Source organism: Populus trichocarpa, chromosome 13, assembly GCF_000002775.5.
Source record: "Populus trichocarpa isolate Nisqually-1 chromosome 13, P.trichocarpa_v4.1, whole genome shotgun sequence".
NCBI classification, from domain to species: domain Eukaryota; kingdom Viridiplantae; phylum Streptophyta; class Magnoliopsida; order Malpighiales; family Salicaceae; genus Populus; species Populus trichocarpa.
In genome coordinates this window covers 14532546-14545447 of record NC_037297.2, presented here as the reverse complement: position 1 = coordinate 14545447, position 12902 = coordinate 14532546, and the positions used below count along the sequence as shown (strand labels likewise).

Sequence of the window (12902 nt, the reverse complement as noted above, 5' to 3'; positions counted from 1 at the left end):
TAGGAGAGTAATTATGTATTAGTTAGGCCATTATGCAATGTAGTAGGACAACTACTGTCTAATTTATTACTTTCACCAAAATTATTTGCGAGGCATTTATTATTTAAATTCAGTAGTTGCCATCATGGGTACGATAAATTTACGAAATTAAATTAATTATAATGTCCTCACTTCCCGGCCCTACCACCTAACTTACAAGCAATGAACCTCACTGATTCAGAGAAGGAAAACATCTGGGGCATATTAATTATGATGATGTTATAAGATATGATATCGTTATATAAATCACACACACCTTCACTTTATGAAATGATGGGATGTATATATGAAAGTTTATGGTTGGTAATGGAAAATATTTTTATAAAAATACTTTTTAATTAAAAATATATTTTTTTCCAGATTTATTCTTAAATTTTTTATATCAATACATTAAAAATAACATAAAAAATATCTATTTAATATTTTTTTAATGAAAAATAATTTTAAAAAATAAATTAAACCACAAAACAAACTAAAAATAAGAGAGCTATCGGTTTTGACAAGATGAGTTTGGGTGCAAAAATCTTGACAATGAAAATTCAATTTAAAAAGAAAATTTCAAAATTAGATATTTTAGGACTCAATTGGAATTTCTCAAGGTTTAATTGAATTCATTGAGGGCTTAATTGCAAGAAAAATTAATTTTTGAAGTCAATTTAGGCTTTAATTGGAAGAAATTAAAATCTGGGAGTTGAATTGCAATTTTATTGAGTTAATTTGATCAAATTAGGGGCTTAATTGCATAAATATTGAAGTTTGATGAGTAATTAAGGACTTGATTGAAGAAATCTAAAATCAATTACCAAACCAAAAAAAGACGTGGAAATGCAAGAGTTGAAATTGATCAAATCAGGGGTCAAATTGAAGAAATTAAAAGTTTGTTAATAAATCAAGGGTTAAAATATAATTTCATAACTAAGGACTAAAATGAAACAGGATGTCAACTTTAGGGTTGCAATTAAGTTTGACAGGGGTGGAATTTCATGAGATTAAAAGTTTTGAAGGTAATTATGGGTGCAATTAAAAGCAAGCAGAAAAACATGGACTAAATTGAAGTTTGCCAAATTTCAAATTAAAAAACTCTAATTTTAGGGTTTAAGTTAGACGACGCATCATTTGATCACTGTTTAGCTTTTTCTTTGGCAATTTTAGCTAATCGAGTAAGCACCTTCACCCGAATGAATATGACGTTTCCAATCACCTTTAAAGTTATAACCAACATCATTCAATTAAAAAACACCCTCTTTATAAAGATCAGCTGCTTTCGTCAATTATATACATCCCATTTTTTTCAAATGATGCATCAGGAAGATGATAGTGAGACTGAGAGTAGTACTGCTGACACTTCTGATGCTGCAAATGAAGAGAAGGATGCAATTGTAAAATGCGGAGATTTGGCAAATTTGGCGTTCTTTGAAGATGTGTTTAGTTCTTCACATGACAACCGAGATTTGAAACTCAATAAAACAGCTGCTTCTGATATTGCTGTTAAAATTCTGCCTCTGAAAATATTGCACAGTCGATTTACGACTACGAGATTCCAACACAACAACGAAAACTTTTACCCAAAAGCAGCGTGTGGGATTTGAAGCCCCATCAGGAAAGGAAAAGGGCCCATTTGGAGAGAAGGGCCCAACAAACTCCAATGTTGAGACATCACATCACAACCCAGTTCATGAATTCATGCCTCTTGACAGTCCTCACTTATCAAAGGGCCAACTCTATAGAGCAGTCGTCACCACAAGCAACCAGCCTTCATTACATCCTATGATCTCACAGAGAAGGAAGAGGAAGGTTAAAGTCTTTCTGTCAACTGACAGCTTTAAACAAGCTATGGTAGACACGGTAGAGGATGGTTCAATCTCGTTTGACTCTGGAATCAAACAAGGCAACGCTCGTTACACTCACCTTATTGTCAAATTGTGAATGATGATGAAGTCCAAGAGATGTTAAACGATGAAGTCCAAGGTTCTAGGCTTTCAAAATACAGACAATCTGGCAGTTCTAACTGCTGACATTACAAAGCAATTGGATAGGGAGCATGGTGATTGGGCTGCGAATCAGTAGTTGCAGGTCTACCTTTACCTTGGTAAGGATTAAATCTCCTTATTTATGCAAATTTTCTTTTGGAATAGTTGTGGATTAGGCATGTCTGCTAAGAGGGTGGCTGTTAAAAAGATGATTTTGCACCACAACATTGATATTTGCATCCTTTTAGAAACTAAGCGGAGAATATATACACCTAGTATAGTTTATGCAATGTGGAATGATCCTAATGTAAAGTGGCACTCGGTGGACTCTGTTAATAATGCTGGTGGGATTCTGGTAATATGGTATGAGGAAAACTTTAAGGTTGACAATATAGAGTGCAGTGGGCAATGGAATGCAATTTTTGGTAGTCATGTCAAAACAAATTTTGCCTGTGCAATTATTGGTGTATATGCAGGGTGTTTAGTTGCTGAGAGGCGCGTTTTATGGGGGGAGATTAGTATTTTACAAGTAGCCATTGCAATTCCTCTGTTTATCGTAGGGGATTTCTATGAAAATTTGCATGGTGATAGAAGTAGTGCTTACTTGAACGCGGTTGGCTCAAAGGATTTTCATTCTTTTATTTCTCACTGCAATCTTGTAGAGTACCCTTTAAATGGTCATCGCTACACTAGATTTCGGGGGCAATCTATGAGTCATATTGATAAGGCCTTAGCAGCTCTAGAGTGTCATTTACAATTCCCAGACTTAGCTTTATTACGTTACCCCAGGGGCTTGTCGGATCACTATCAGAAGCTTCTAGGATTACATAACAAGATTTGGGGGTGGAAGTCATTCCGGTTTCTAAACTGTTGGGCTGATCAACCATAATTTATAAAGATTCTTCATGAATTATGGGATGACTGTTGCAGATTTAGAACGGTCAGGAAGATTAGTTGTTTGATCTCCAGATTTTGACTGTGGAACAAGACTGAATTTAGAAACCAGGATACAAGAATGATAAAGCTTCAATAAGAAATTGCTCAACTAGAAAGGGCAGGGGAGAACAGACAACTCACGCAACAAGAGCTCACAGAATTGCATAGACTAAATTCTGAGTATTGGGAAGTTAGTAAATGTGCAGAGGCCATTTGGAGGCAAAAATCAAGATAAAACTGGTGCAAATTAGGTGATAAGAACACCAAGTTCTTTCATTTCGCATCTAGTATGAGGAGAAGTTGGAACCACATGACACAAATAAGGCATCATGGGGTCACCTACAACACTCCAACAGACATCAAGGCAACTGCTGTTTCATACTTCTCAGACCTATTCAAAAAGGGAGACTCAGTCAGGGCAATTATGGGGTATGAGGGGTTCGATACTCTGACTTCAAAACAGGTCTGTGAACTGGAAAAGGATTTCATTAAGGAACAAAAAAGGTTTAGAGAAATTGTTTGATTAGTTAGTATAAAATGAATTATAGTTGGGATTTTAATTAATGATCTCCCCTTAATCTAATAGCATTCTACTTAGGATTCCATCTTCAAACTTCAAAATCTCGAATGCAATAAATTAATTATATTCTCTAATTAAGTTTATAAGACTATATATGTGTAGGAAAAGATTAATGTTAGTTAATTATGGACATAGATTGAAGCTGGGAGACAAAAAAAGCTAGTGATACCAGAAGAAGCCAAACAGCTTGGAGTATTTCATAACTTCGAAATGTCTTTGAAGAACGTTCCATTAATGTTTTTTTGGTTTGCTTCAAGGTTGCCCCTTCTCGTACACCTCTCCTTTCCATTTATTTATTTACACACATTTACCATCTTTCCTTTTCTTTTTCTTGCCAAGTGTCTTCTTCTTTGACGAAAACAATGGACTACCATCTCTCTCTCTCTCTCTCTCTCTCTCTCTTCTCTGTATTGATGCAAGAGAAGGTCTAAAGAACTCAAAACATATCCATTTTTCACTCATTGAAAGACTCATTTGTTCCCACTCTTTTTTGCTTTTCTTCCACCCTCTCTTTACATATCGAATTGTTGATATATGTGTTGAATATGTACAGAAACATTGTTATAGTATTGCGATTTGAGAGGCAGGGTGAGGTGTGAGAAAAGGAGAGAGGTTTTCAAGGCAGAGAGAGAGAGAAGGAGAGTAAAAGACACATGCAATTGCATGATTAGTGCAAGCTTCACGCCTTGCCCTCATGCAGATAGCCCCATCATTATATTTATTAAGTTTATCAAAAAGGACACGAGTTGAGTCCAGACTTGCAGTTGCATACTTGCATAGAAGTCCAGAACTCGAAGCCCATTACTGGCGGAAGCCATTGTTAACCTCTTGGCATGATTAGCATTTAGCATAGCCTCGCCAACCATTAATCTCCAAGTCGTCACTCGTCTCTCTCACCGCTCAACATAGGTTATCATTAATTTGAGCATGGTTCTTAGTCACCAAGACCCATATGCTGACCTAATTACAGTTATTTGGGTAATAGAACAAGTTTGAAAATGGATAAATATTGCCGCTTGAGCAACCACCAAGAGGCATTCCTTGCGTAAAGACTCCTAGCCATTTTTCTTCTAGCAGATCTCTGTTTTAAATCTCGGAAAAAGGAGGTGGAAAATTAGAATGGGAGGAAAGCTGCGTGCCCCTATTATATCATCCAGACCCCTATTATATCATCCAGATCCCATGGATCTCCTATAAAATAAAAAGATTAAAATAAATATAAGCATTAATTTATAATAAATTTGGTTGGGATGAAATTACGAAATAATGAAGGTCGAAAGACACAAAGACTTCTGTTTCTACCAGGAAAACTCATGGAATGGATGCCCTAAATCCCCTCTAATCCAATGCATTTCATTTTATATATAGTGAGAATAAAATGAATCTCTAAACATGTGGTTTAGAGATTATTGGGTATTTTCTAAAGTGTTTTCAAAGAGAAGCAATATCTCTAAACATGTGGTCGTGTGGCACAATACTAGCTTAGGTGTCTTATCTAGTACAGTGGTGGTCGTTATAGTTTTAACCGTATTCTTACATCACCGAACCATTCACAATATCATCCAGAACACTCACTTTCCTGTGCCAAAAATCCTCAATCCATGGCTTCCACTACTCTCTCCCCTGCCACTCCCTCACAGGTAAAAAGAAAAGAAAAGAAAATGGAAAAAATCCCATCAAATAATGATTATCCTTGAACTTAATTAATTTCTTTCTCTTAGACTTTTTCGATTGAATTATGTGTTTGTTTGTTATGCGTATTAGCTATGCTCTAGCAAGAGTGGCATGTTCTCTCCTACACATGCAGCGTTTGTGAAACCAGCAAGGACAAATATGGTGACAAAAGAGAAAGGAATGAGAATTGCATGTCAGGCTACAAGTATTCCTGCTGATGATGGAGTGCCTGACATGGGTAAGAGGGAGCTTATGAATCTGCTTCTTTTGGGTGCTCTTTCACTCCCCACTGCTGGCATGTTGATTCCTTATACTTATTTCTTTGTCCCTTCTGGGTAAGAAATGCCATCTCCTCCTCTTCTTCTTGAATGATAGGTTCAATTTATCATGGAAAGTACAAGCTTAATTGATAAGTTCTTCAATGGAAAACTTGATCCTTTTAAAGCCACTCTTCCTAAAATTCTAGTTCCACTGATCATCTTAAGAAGTAAAGAGTACCAAATTCCCCATTTTGTGTTTAAGTTTATAAATTACTTCTTTGTTATTAATCTTGTCTGCTAACAAGTTCTAAATTGGCCATTCACTACTGCTGTAGTTCATTTGTTTAGGTATTAAATTGCTGGCCATCACGAACGATAATATACATCGTTCCATTGGGACTTCGCTAAACACACAAATTACTTTTCCTTGTTGTAATTGGAAAATCTTAACAGACTAGGAGGTGGTGGTGGCGGTACCGTTGCCAAGGATGCCCTTGGAAATGATATCGTTGTAGAGCAATGGCTTAAGACTCATGGCCCTGGAGACCGAACCCTTTCTCAAGGATTGAAGGTACTGGCAGCTTCTTTTTTTTCTCCTGAAGCACATGTTTTTTTATTCCATTTCCCTATCTTATTAAAAGAGTTCATTTACTACGGAAAAGGAACGACAAGGTTTATTGTTTTCTTATCAAATTATCACCATTGTATTTATTTAGTGTCTTAGTATAAACATATTTAATTGGAGAGACAAGGTAAAAATATAAAATAAATGTTTCTGAAACAATTTAAAATGAATTTTTATACTGTTATTGTAAACATTTTTGTTATATTATGTGCCAATTGCTTGTAGTGATCTTTATGACGGTGTACATTTTCCTCAATCATGTTTTCCTTCCAATCTTAAATCATATTTTCCACTTATTAATTCGAAAGAAAATATAACATTCATGCCTTTTATTTTCTTGCAAGATTTTATTAGAAGTTGCAATTTATGGTAAAGAGATGTTTGTGCGAATTCAACCATCGTTCTCACACTTCTACAAGGGCCTGTAAAATTTTGTTAAACTAAATCATTTTCTTGCCTTTTGAACACAACTTTCATTAATGGCTAATCTGTTTGGTGCTCAAACGTCCTTTGAGATAAGCTTTAGATATTCTGAAGCAACTTGTAATAATGAAAATTATTTGGATTCTTTTGTGGACTTCAGGGAGATCCAACCTACCTTGTTGTTGAGAAAGATAGAACTCTTGCAACATATGGAATTAATGCTGTGTGCACACATCTTGGGTGTGTTGTGCCATGGAACCAGGCCGAGAAGAAGTTCATCTGCCCCTGCCACGGATCCCAGTACAATGACCAAGGAAGAGTTGTCCGAGGGCCAGCTCCCCTGGTAAGTCAAACAGAATTTTCCCAGCGGATTAGTTACTTTATCCTAGATCATGAAAGAACGACAACAGTTGTTCTAGATCAACAATTAGTAACAGTTTACTTGATTTTTGATTTCACGCTTATCAATATCCAACTTCAATTTTACTTCTCGGCACAGTCATTGGCATTGGCTCACTGCGACGTAGACGACGGCAAGGTGGTCTTTGTTCCATGGGTCGAAACAGATTTCAGAACCGGAGATGATCCATGGTGGACTTAAGTCACTTGTTAAATGAATCACCATATATTCAAGTTGTGAACTGGTTTGTTTCGCAACAGAGCCAAAACATCCTATGTCATAGAGGTATGCTATGTGAATACGAGCTCATGAGATGTAAGGATAACAATACAGTTTAAAAATGGATAATCTTGTGATGTTTGGTAATCTATTCTTTATACCTTATTCTATTGCATGGTCTTGTATGTCCTTAGCCTCGAGGTAATGGCAGTCACACATTATCTGTAGCTGCCATACATGCCAATGATCAACTTCCCTCCAGCAACCACGCGGCTTTCATCAGTAAGGGTGGCCTCCACTGCAAATCTCAGCACGTATACTCACCGACGATTTTGTGGGTCATATAAACCCGGTCGGTTGAGTTCACCCAGTCTAGTAGTTTTCGTTTCAGCAATCCGGTCTTACCCAACCTGCATTGGGTATTCGGGTTTAATCGAAAGAATACCAATGTAAACTGTTCAGGCACCACAATTTCAAACCGTCGGACCGAATGTGGCTCTGGAGATTGGCAATGTCATAAACCTGGAACCTGAACCCATAGTTATCAAACCCGGTCTAAAAAGATGAAAACTGGGTTTTTTTATAAAAAAAAATCGCAAGAGTTTCTTGTTCGCATCCTTCCTTAGATTCAGAACTAGAAGTTAACATGGTGAACAAATCCACTTACAATTAATCCAAGCTAGTGAGCTGTTTGTATAAAATATTCTTGAAAGTTAAGATATCTCTGTCCAAATATCTATATTGTGATCATCATAACATTGATGGGATATTTGACTTGAGCTATTTTATGAACTTTTCACACTCCAAACAATGGAAATCGACCTGTGTGTTGCTTTCCTTCTTTTTATTTATTAGAGGGAAAGCACTTTTTTAATGATAGATATAGAAAATATAAAAGGTCCCACCTTCTTAACCATGGAAATTTTATATAAAATTCATATTTAAAACTACTCATTGATGGTTGATTTCCACGGGTTTTATTTTGGTATTTTTTCTGATACTTCACCAATTTAGTTCAATTTGAAAGCTTAATTTAATTATTTAAATTTAATTTAAACTAAATTCATAATTATTTTTTTTACTAAATAATTATTAGAGATGGAAGCTTAATTTAATTTAAACAGCGTTCCTTGTTATTAGAAGAGAGAATTTGTCACATGCAAACTCACTTTAATTTATGGTTGAAGATTGGTGGTTCAATGTTATAGTATATAGAGTTCATGCTAAGAAGCCTATCATGCATGAAATATTATAAGAAAATTATTAATTTTAGAATTTGTATAAGATAATTTATAATGGGCATATAAACTCAAGAAGATATATGAAATTTATCTAATTAAAAGGAAATATAATTTTTATTAAACTGTTGGATGAATTTCAATTTCAGATTGCATAGATGATATTTGACTATAGTTTTTGGTTGGCTATGCAGAGATACCACTCTTCCAGGGTCCTTACACTTGTATATATCAGCCATTTGCGCTTGGAACACTTGCAGTTCTTGCATACTACGAGGCAAAAATCAACACTCGTTTGCGGAATTTCTTTGGATACATTCTTTTCTTCTTCAGCACTCTTTTGGTTTTAGTTGTGAGGGTGCCTTTTATTCAAAAACTACATTTTCCGCTTCTCATCGACTTACTGCATAAATTCTAAGCACATAAATAATCTTTCAATCCCTTTTGTTATGCTTCTCTAGTTGGATTAGGTAACGTTTGATTTTGCGGCAGCTGTTATGTTTTTTTCTAACCTCAATTATATGGTATTTGATTATAAAATAAAGATGTGGTTTTATTCATAGAACCTACTAATAAATGAGATTCGACCTTAGATTTTGGTGAAGCAATTTTTACATACTTCCAGAACCACTCATCATGTGTTTTTTAATTTTATTTATTTTGTATTATTATTGAAAAGACACAGACAAAACAACCTTTAAAATTTTTCTTAGATTAAGAAATAACTATATGAATAAAAAAAACTTGAAATTATCTCAATAATGTTTAGAGTGTTTGTATTTAAACAGACTTATATCAATGCTTGACACCAACAAAAAAAACTAATTTTTTAATTCATTAAATGATGAAATAGAATGAAACATGTACATGAATTTAATTAATTGCTCTTGTTTTTATAGTTAAGTAATAATTAACAAGTATATTATAGTGAAATACATACTTCTTTGTGTATAGATTATTTTTGTGATGAGATTACAATAAGTTTAATAGGATAATAAAACGAGCATCGTAATTTACATGGCTGTTTTTACAATGTATTGATAATCAAATATATATAAATCTAATTGCAAAATAAAAATTATAATTGAACATGTTTTTTTTTTGCTAAACATGCAACTTCAACTACAATTTTAATTAAATATATATTTTAATTAAACCAATAACAACTAAAAATAATTTTTTTAAACTTATTTTTTTAAAATCACAATAACAAAATACTAAACACACTCTTACCGTCATCAGGGAAAGGAGGACTTGGAACCTTTGTTGGAATCTGTGCACTCAGTGGGGCATTTGGACTCGCAGATGCTCATGTACAGGGCCGGTGGAATGGTTGGTGAGCTCTCCTTCATGCAACCGGAATTTGTTCAGGCCAGTGTACAGTCAGTTTACATTTCTCGTGTGCTTCTGTGCTGCACAAATATTTGAGTTTGGTTCAATTTAGTTGGACCCTTTTCCTTGTATAGAACTTCTGCAGTCATTTCTCGCTAGTTTATCAGCATCTGGAGCTCTAATCTCTGCTTTGAGGTTAATTACAAAAGCAGCATTCGACAATTCACAGGATGAACTTCGCAAGGGAGCCAGTATGTTCAATCCCCTTTTCATTTTGCTTCATGTAATTTTATTTAGAAGAAAAGTTGTGAAAAATGAACCTCCATTTCTCTTACTTGAAAATGGTTTCCTGATGATAGTTCTGGAAGGTCTGCTATTCGTTTTCCACCAAAACCCAGTAGCAATGCAATTTTCCTTTATTTTTTATGCATGTAAATAGAAAACGTTTTTTTTTTTAATCTCAACTCAAAAGTTTAAACATGAAAAATATTTTTATATTACTTCTATCACATGCTTTTACATGAATTTATCACTATTTTATATTTAATTTTTATAATTTAATTAAATGAAAGAAGGATGGAAGCTTCACGAATAACTTTATATTACTCTCTTGCAACTTTCTTGTACTTAATTATTGAGATCTCTATTGAATTTCTTGCTTGTGTGATGTTTGAGAGTACTTCAATTCATTTAAAGTATCTGCTGGCTGATCCAAGTTACCATGGAATCGTTTTACGTCTAATTACAATTTGAGTGATTTATGATCATATAACCGATAATTTCATCTCAATTGCGTTTATCTTTTTTAACCCAAATTTCGTTTTCTTAACTTCTTTTCGAATTCAGGGGCTTGCTAATTGCTACCATGTGTGCATGGAGTACCAATGACAATATTTCTCTTGCTTGCTATTTAGAATTTTATTCAATCCCAAGAACAATATGTTCTCAAAACTCTTTGCAATTGAGCACAAATCTGAACTCCTATACTTTCTTCGTACATGTATGTGTTGCTGATAATTCTTGATAATTGTTGGTTTTAGAGATAGTGTACTCTTCAGTCTTCTGCCAATTCGATTTGTATGGCCAACTGTGTTCCACCTCTCTCTGCAGTTTCATTTCTTGCCATCTCTGCATTTTTTGAGCTTCTTTGTGTTCTTCTGTACGCATACGTTTTCCCAAAACTGGCCATCGTGAAGTACTACTACTCTAAGGCAGCCTCGGAAGGGTCAAAAACTGTTTCAGCTGATCTTGCTGCGGGTGGCATTGAAACATTGCTACAACCAGAAGTATGCCACCTTTATTTATCTATCCTTGTTCCCTTTGTATAGATGTGTAACAGAATGTTAATGGTATTTCCACTATCCAATCTTGAACTTGAAGGCTTGCAATATTTTAACAGTCTGAGGAAGATCCAGAACAACTCGAGCGGCTGGGCAACAAGGAGCTACTACTGCAGAACATTGATTATGCAATTGATACGTTTCTCGACCTGTTATGGCTTATAGGCAAGGGATGATGAACACTGAATTTTTCTGAATTTGGAATGAGGATTGTCTGCTAGGAGGTAAAGACTATAAAATTCATGGAACGAGGATTCATGATGCGATTGGCAAAATATAAAGTTAGTAAATCCATTTAAACTTGGTGGATGTTCTGAACCAATCCTTTCTTTTTTTTTTCTTTTTTTTTTTAACACAAGATCTCTAGCAGGAGAGAGATTTTACTGTCAGTTGAGCTACATTATCGTCGGCACCTAATCCTTATTTCGAGTCGAAATGATTCTCCTTTGAACAGTTTCCTAGAAAGGTAGAAGAGTAGAGACTCTTTTTTTCTCCTTCTAACATTTTTGTTTTGGACATATAGATATATGACTTATAAGTGGTAATGAACTTAAGTTTTTTTATTTTTTTTAGTATTTAAACTTATGAAACATCTTATTGATGTGCTTGAGAAGTTTTATGATGGTTGTTTATAACTATATATATTTATTTAGATCTTGTTTATTTGTTGGAAAGTATTTTTTTTTTTAAAAAAAAAGTGATTTCCTTGAAAAGTAGATTCCTAAAAAGCGAATTATTTTTTTATATTTGATAATATAATGGAAAATAAGTTCGAAAATACTTTCAACTATTTAGTTATGTCATAAAAAATAAGCTGAAAAATAACTTATTAATGTTTTATTTTTTTAAGTTTATTAAAATAATAAGAAACAAATATTACAAATTAAAAAGTTGAATGAGAATGAAATTGAAAAAAATCTAATTTCATAAATTATCTCAAATAAAATAAATAACAATTAAAATAATAGATATCAAATCTAACAAATAAAAAAATTGAAAGATGATAAATTAAAATAATAATGATTACAATTTAATAAATTATTTCAAATAAAATAAGTAACAATCAAAAGAATGAGAACCAAATTTGATAGATAAAAAATTTCAATTAAAAAAATAATAATAGAAAAGCAAATAACGATCATAAAAATGAGGATTAAAGTTAATATAAAAATCAAATTCTAAGGGATTAAATTAAAAAAAAAATTCAAAATAAAATATATAGCAATCAAAAGTTTGAGGACCAGATTTGATATAATCAGCAAATAATATGATATTTATAAATTTTTCACAACTTTTGGAAAGTGTTTTCCGCCTAAAATAAAAGGAAAACACTTTCCTGTAAATCAAGCCAAATTTTTCTTTGATTGAAAAGTGTTTTCCGTTAACCAGTTTTCCTAATAGCAAACAAACACAGGAAAGTTTGGAAAGTAGTTTCTAAAAAATCACTTTCCGTTAAACAAATAGGGCCTTAATATGAGAAAATTCATATAAAAAGAAAGAAAAAAAATCATATTTAATTTCACCAAAAATATTTTTACTTATGTTGTTTCTTTCTCTATCTTCTATATTGAATAAATATTAATAGTTACGACTTAATCACCATAAAAAATTCTCAAAGAATTTTTCCTACTTTCCTACTTGGGCTTGATGCTTCAAGCTCTCTCGGATTCAAAATGGCATGGATCAAGACTGTAGCATTGGTGGCGTAACATTAGGAGGGGAGGAGGCAATTCCTGGGTTGGGTTTAAGGCTATTGAAAGACCTTAAGATCTCCCCCATCCAAACAACGTCCCAATTTCTACAATTTTCGATAATTATTTGTCAATAATTTTCTCTACAAGCAGTACTCACGAGCATAGTTTTTAT

The 12902-nt window shown here is 33.6% G+C and overlaps 2 protein-coding genes across 2 annotated transcripts; both read left to right on the top strand.

Annotated features, from left to right (window-relative positions):
- The first annotated feature begins 4996 nt into the window (after window positions 1-4996).
- On the top strand, window positions 4997-7273 carry LOC7494443 (cytochrome b6-f complex iron-sulfur subunit, chloroplastic). The gene is made up of 5 exons (XM_002319898.4): window positions 4997-5165; window positions 5290-5534; window positions 5913-6030; window positions 6668-6850; window positions 7007-7273. Exons 1-5 carry the CDS (start codon window positions 5127-5129, stop codon window positions 7106-7108), a joined length of 687 nt encoding a protein of 228 aa, XP_002319934.1. The 5' UTR covers window positions 4997-5126; the 3' UTR covers window positions 7109-7273.
- A 1249-nt stretch (window positions 7274-8522) lies between these two features.
- On the top strand, window positions 8523-11572 carry LOC7497408 (equilibrative nucleotide transporter 3). The gene is given in 7 exon segments (XM_052446250.1): window positions 8523-8588; window positions 8591-8721; window positions 9593-9686; window positions 9688-9735; window positions 9842-9947; window positions 10807-10982; window positions 11096-11572. Coding segments are annotated over 7 exon segments (738 nt in total). The 3' UTR covers window positions 11213-11572.
- The last annotated feature ends 1330 nt before the right edge of the window (window positions 11573-12902 follow it).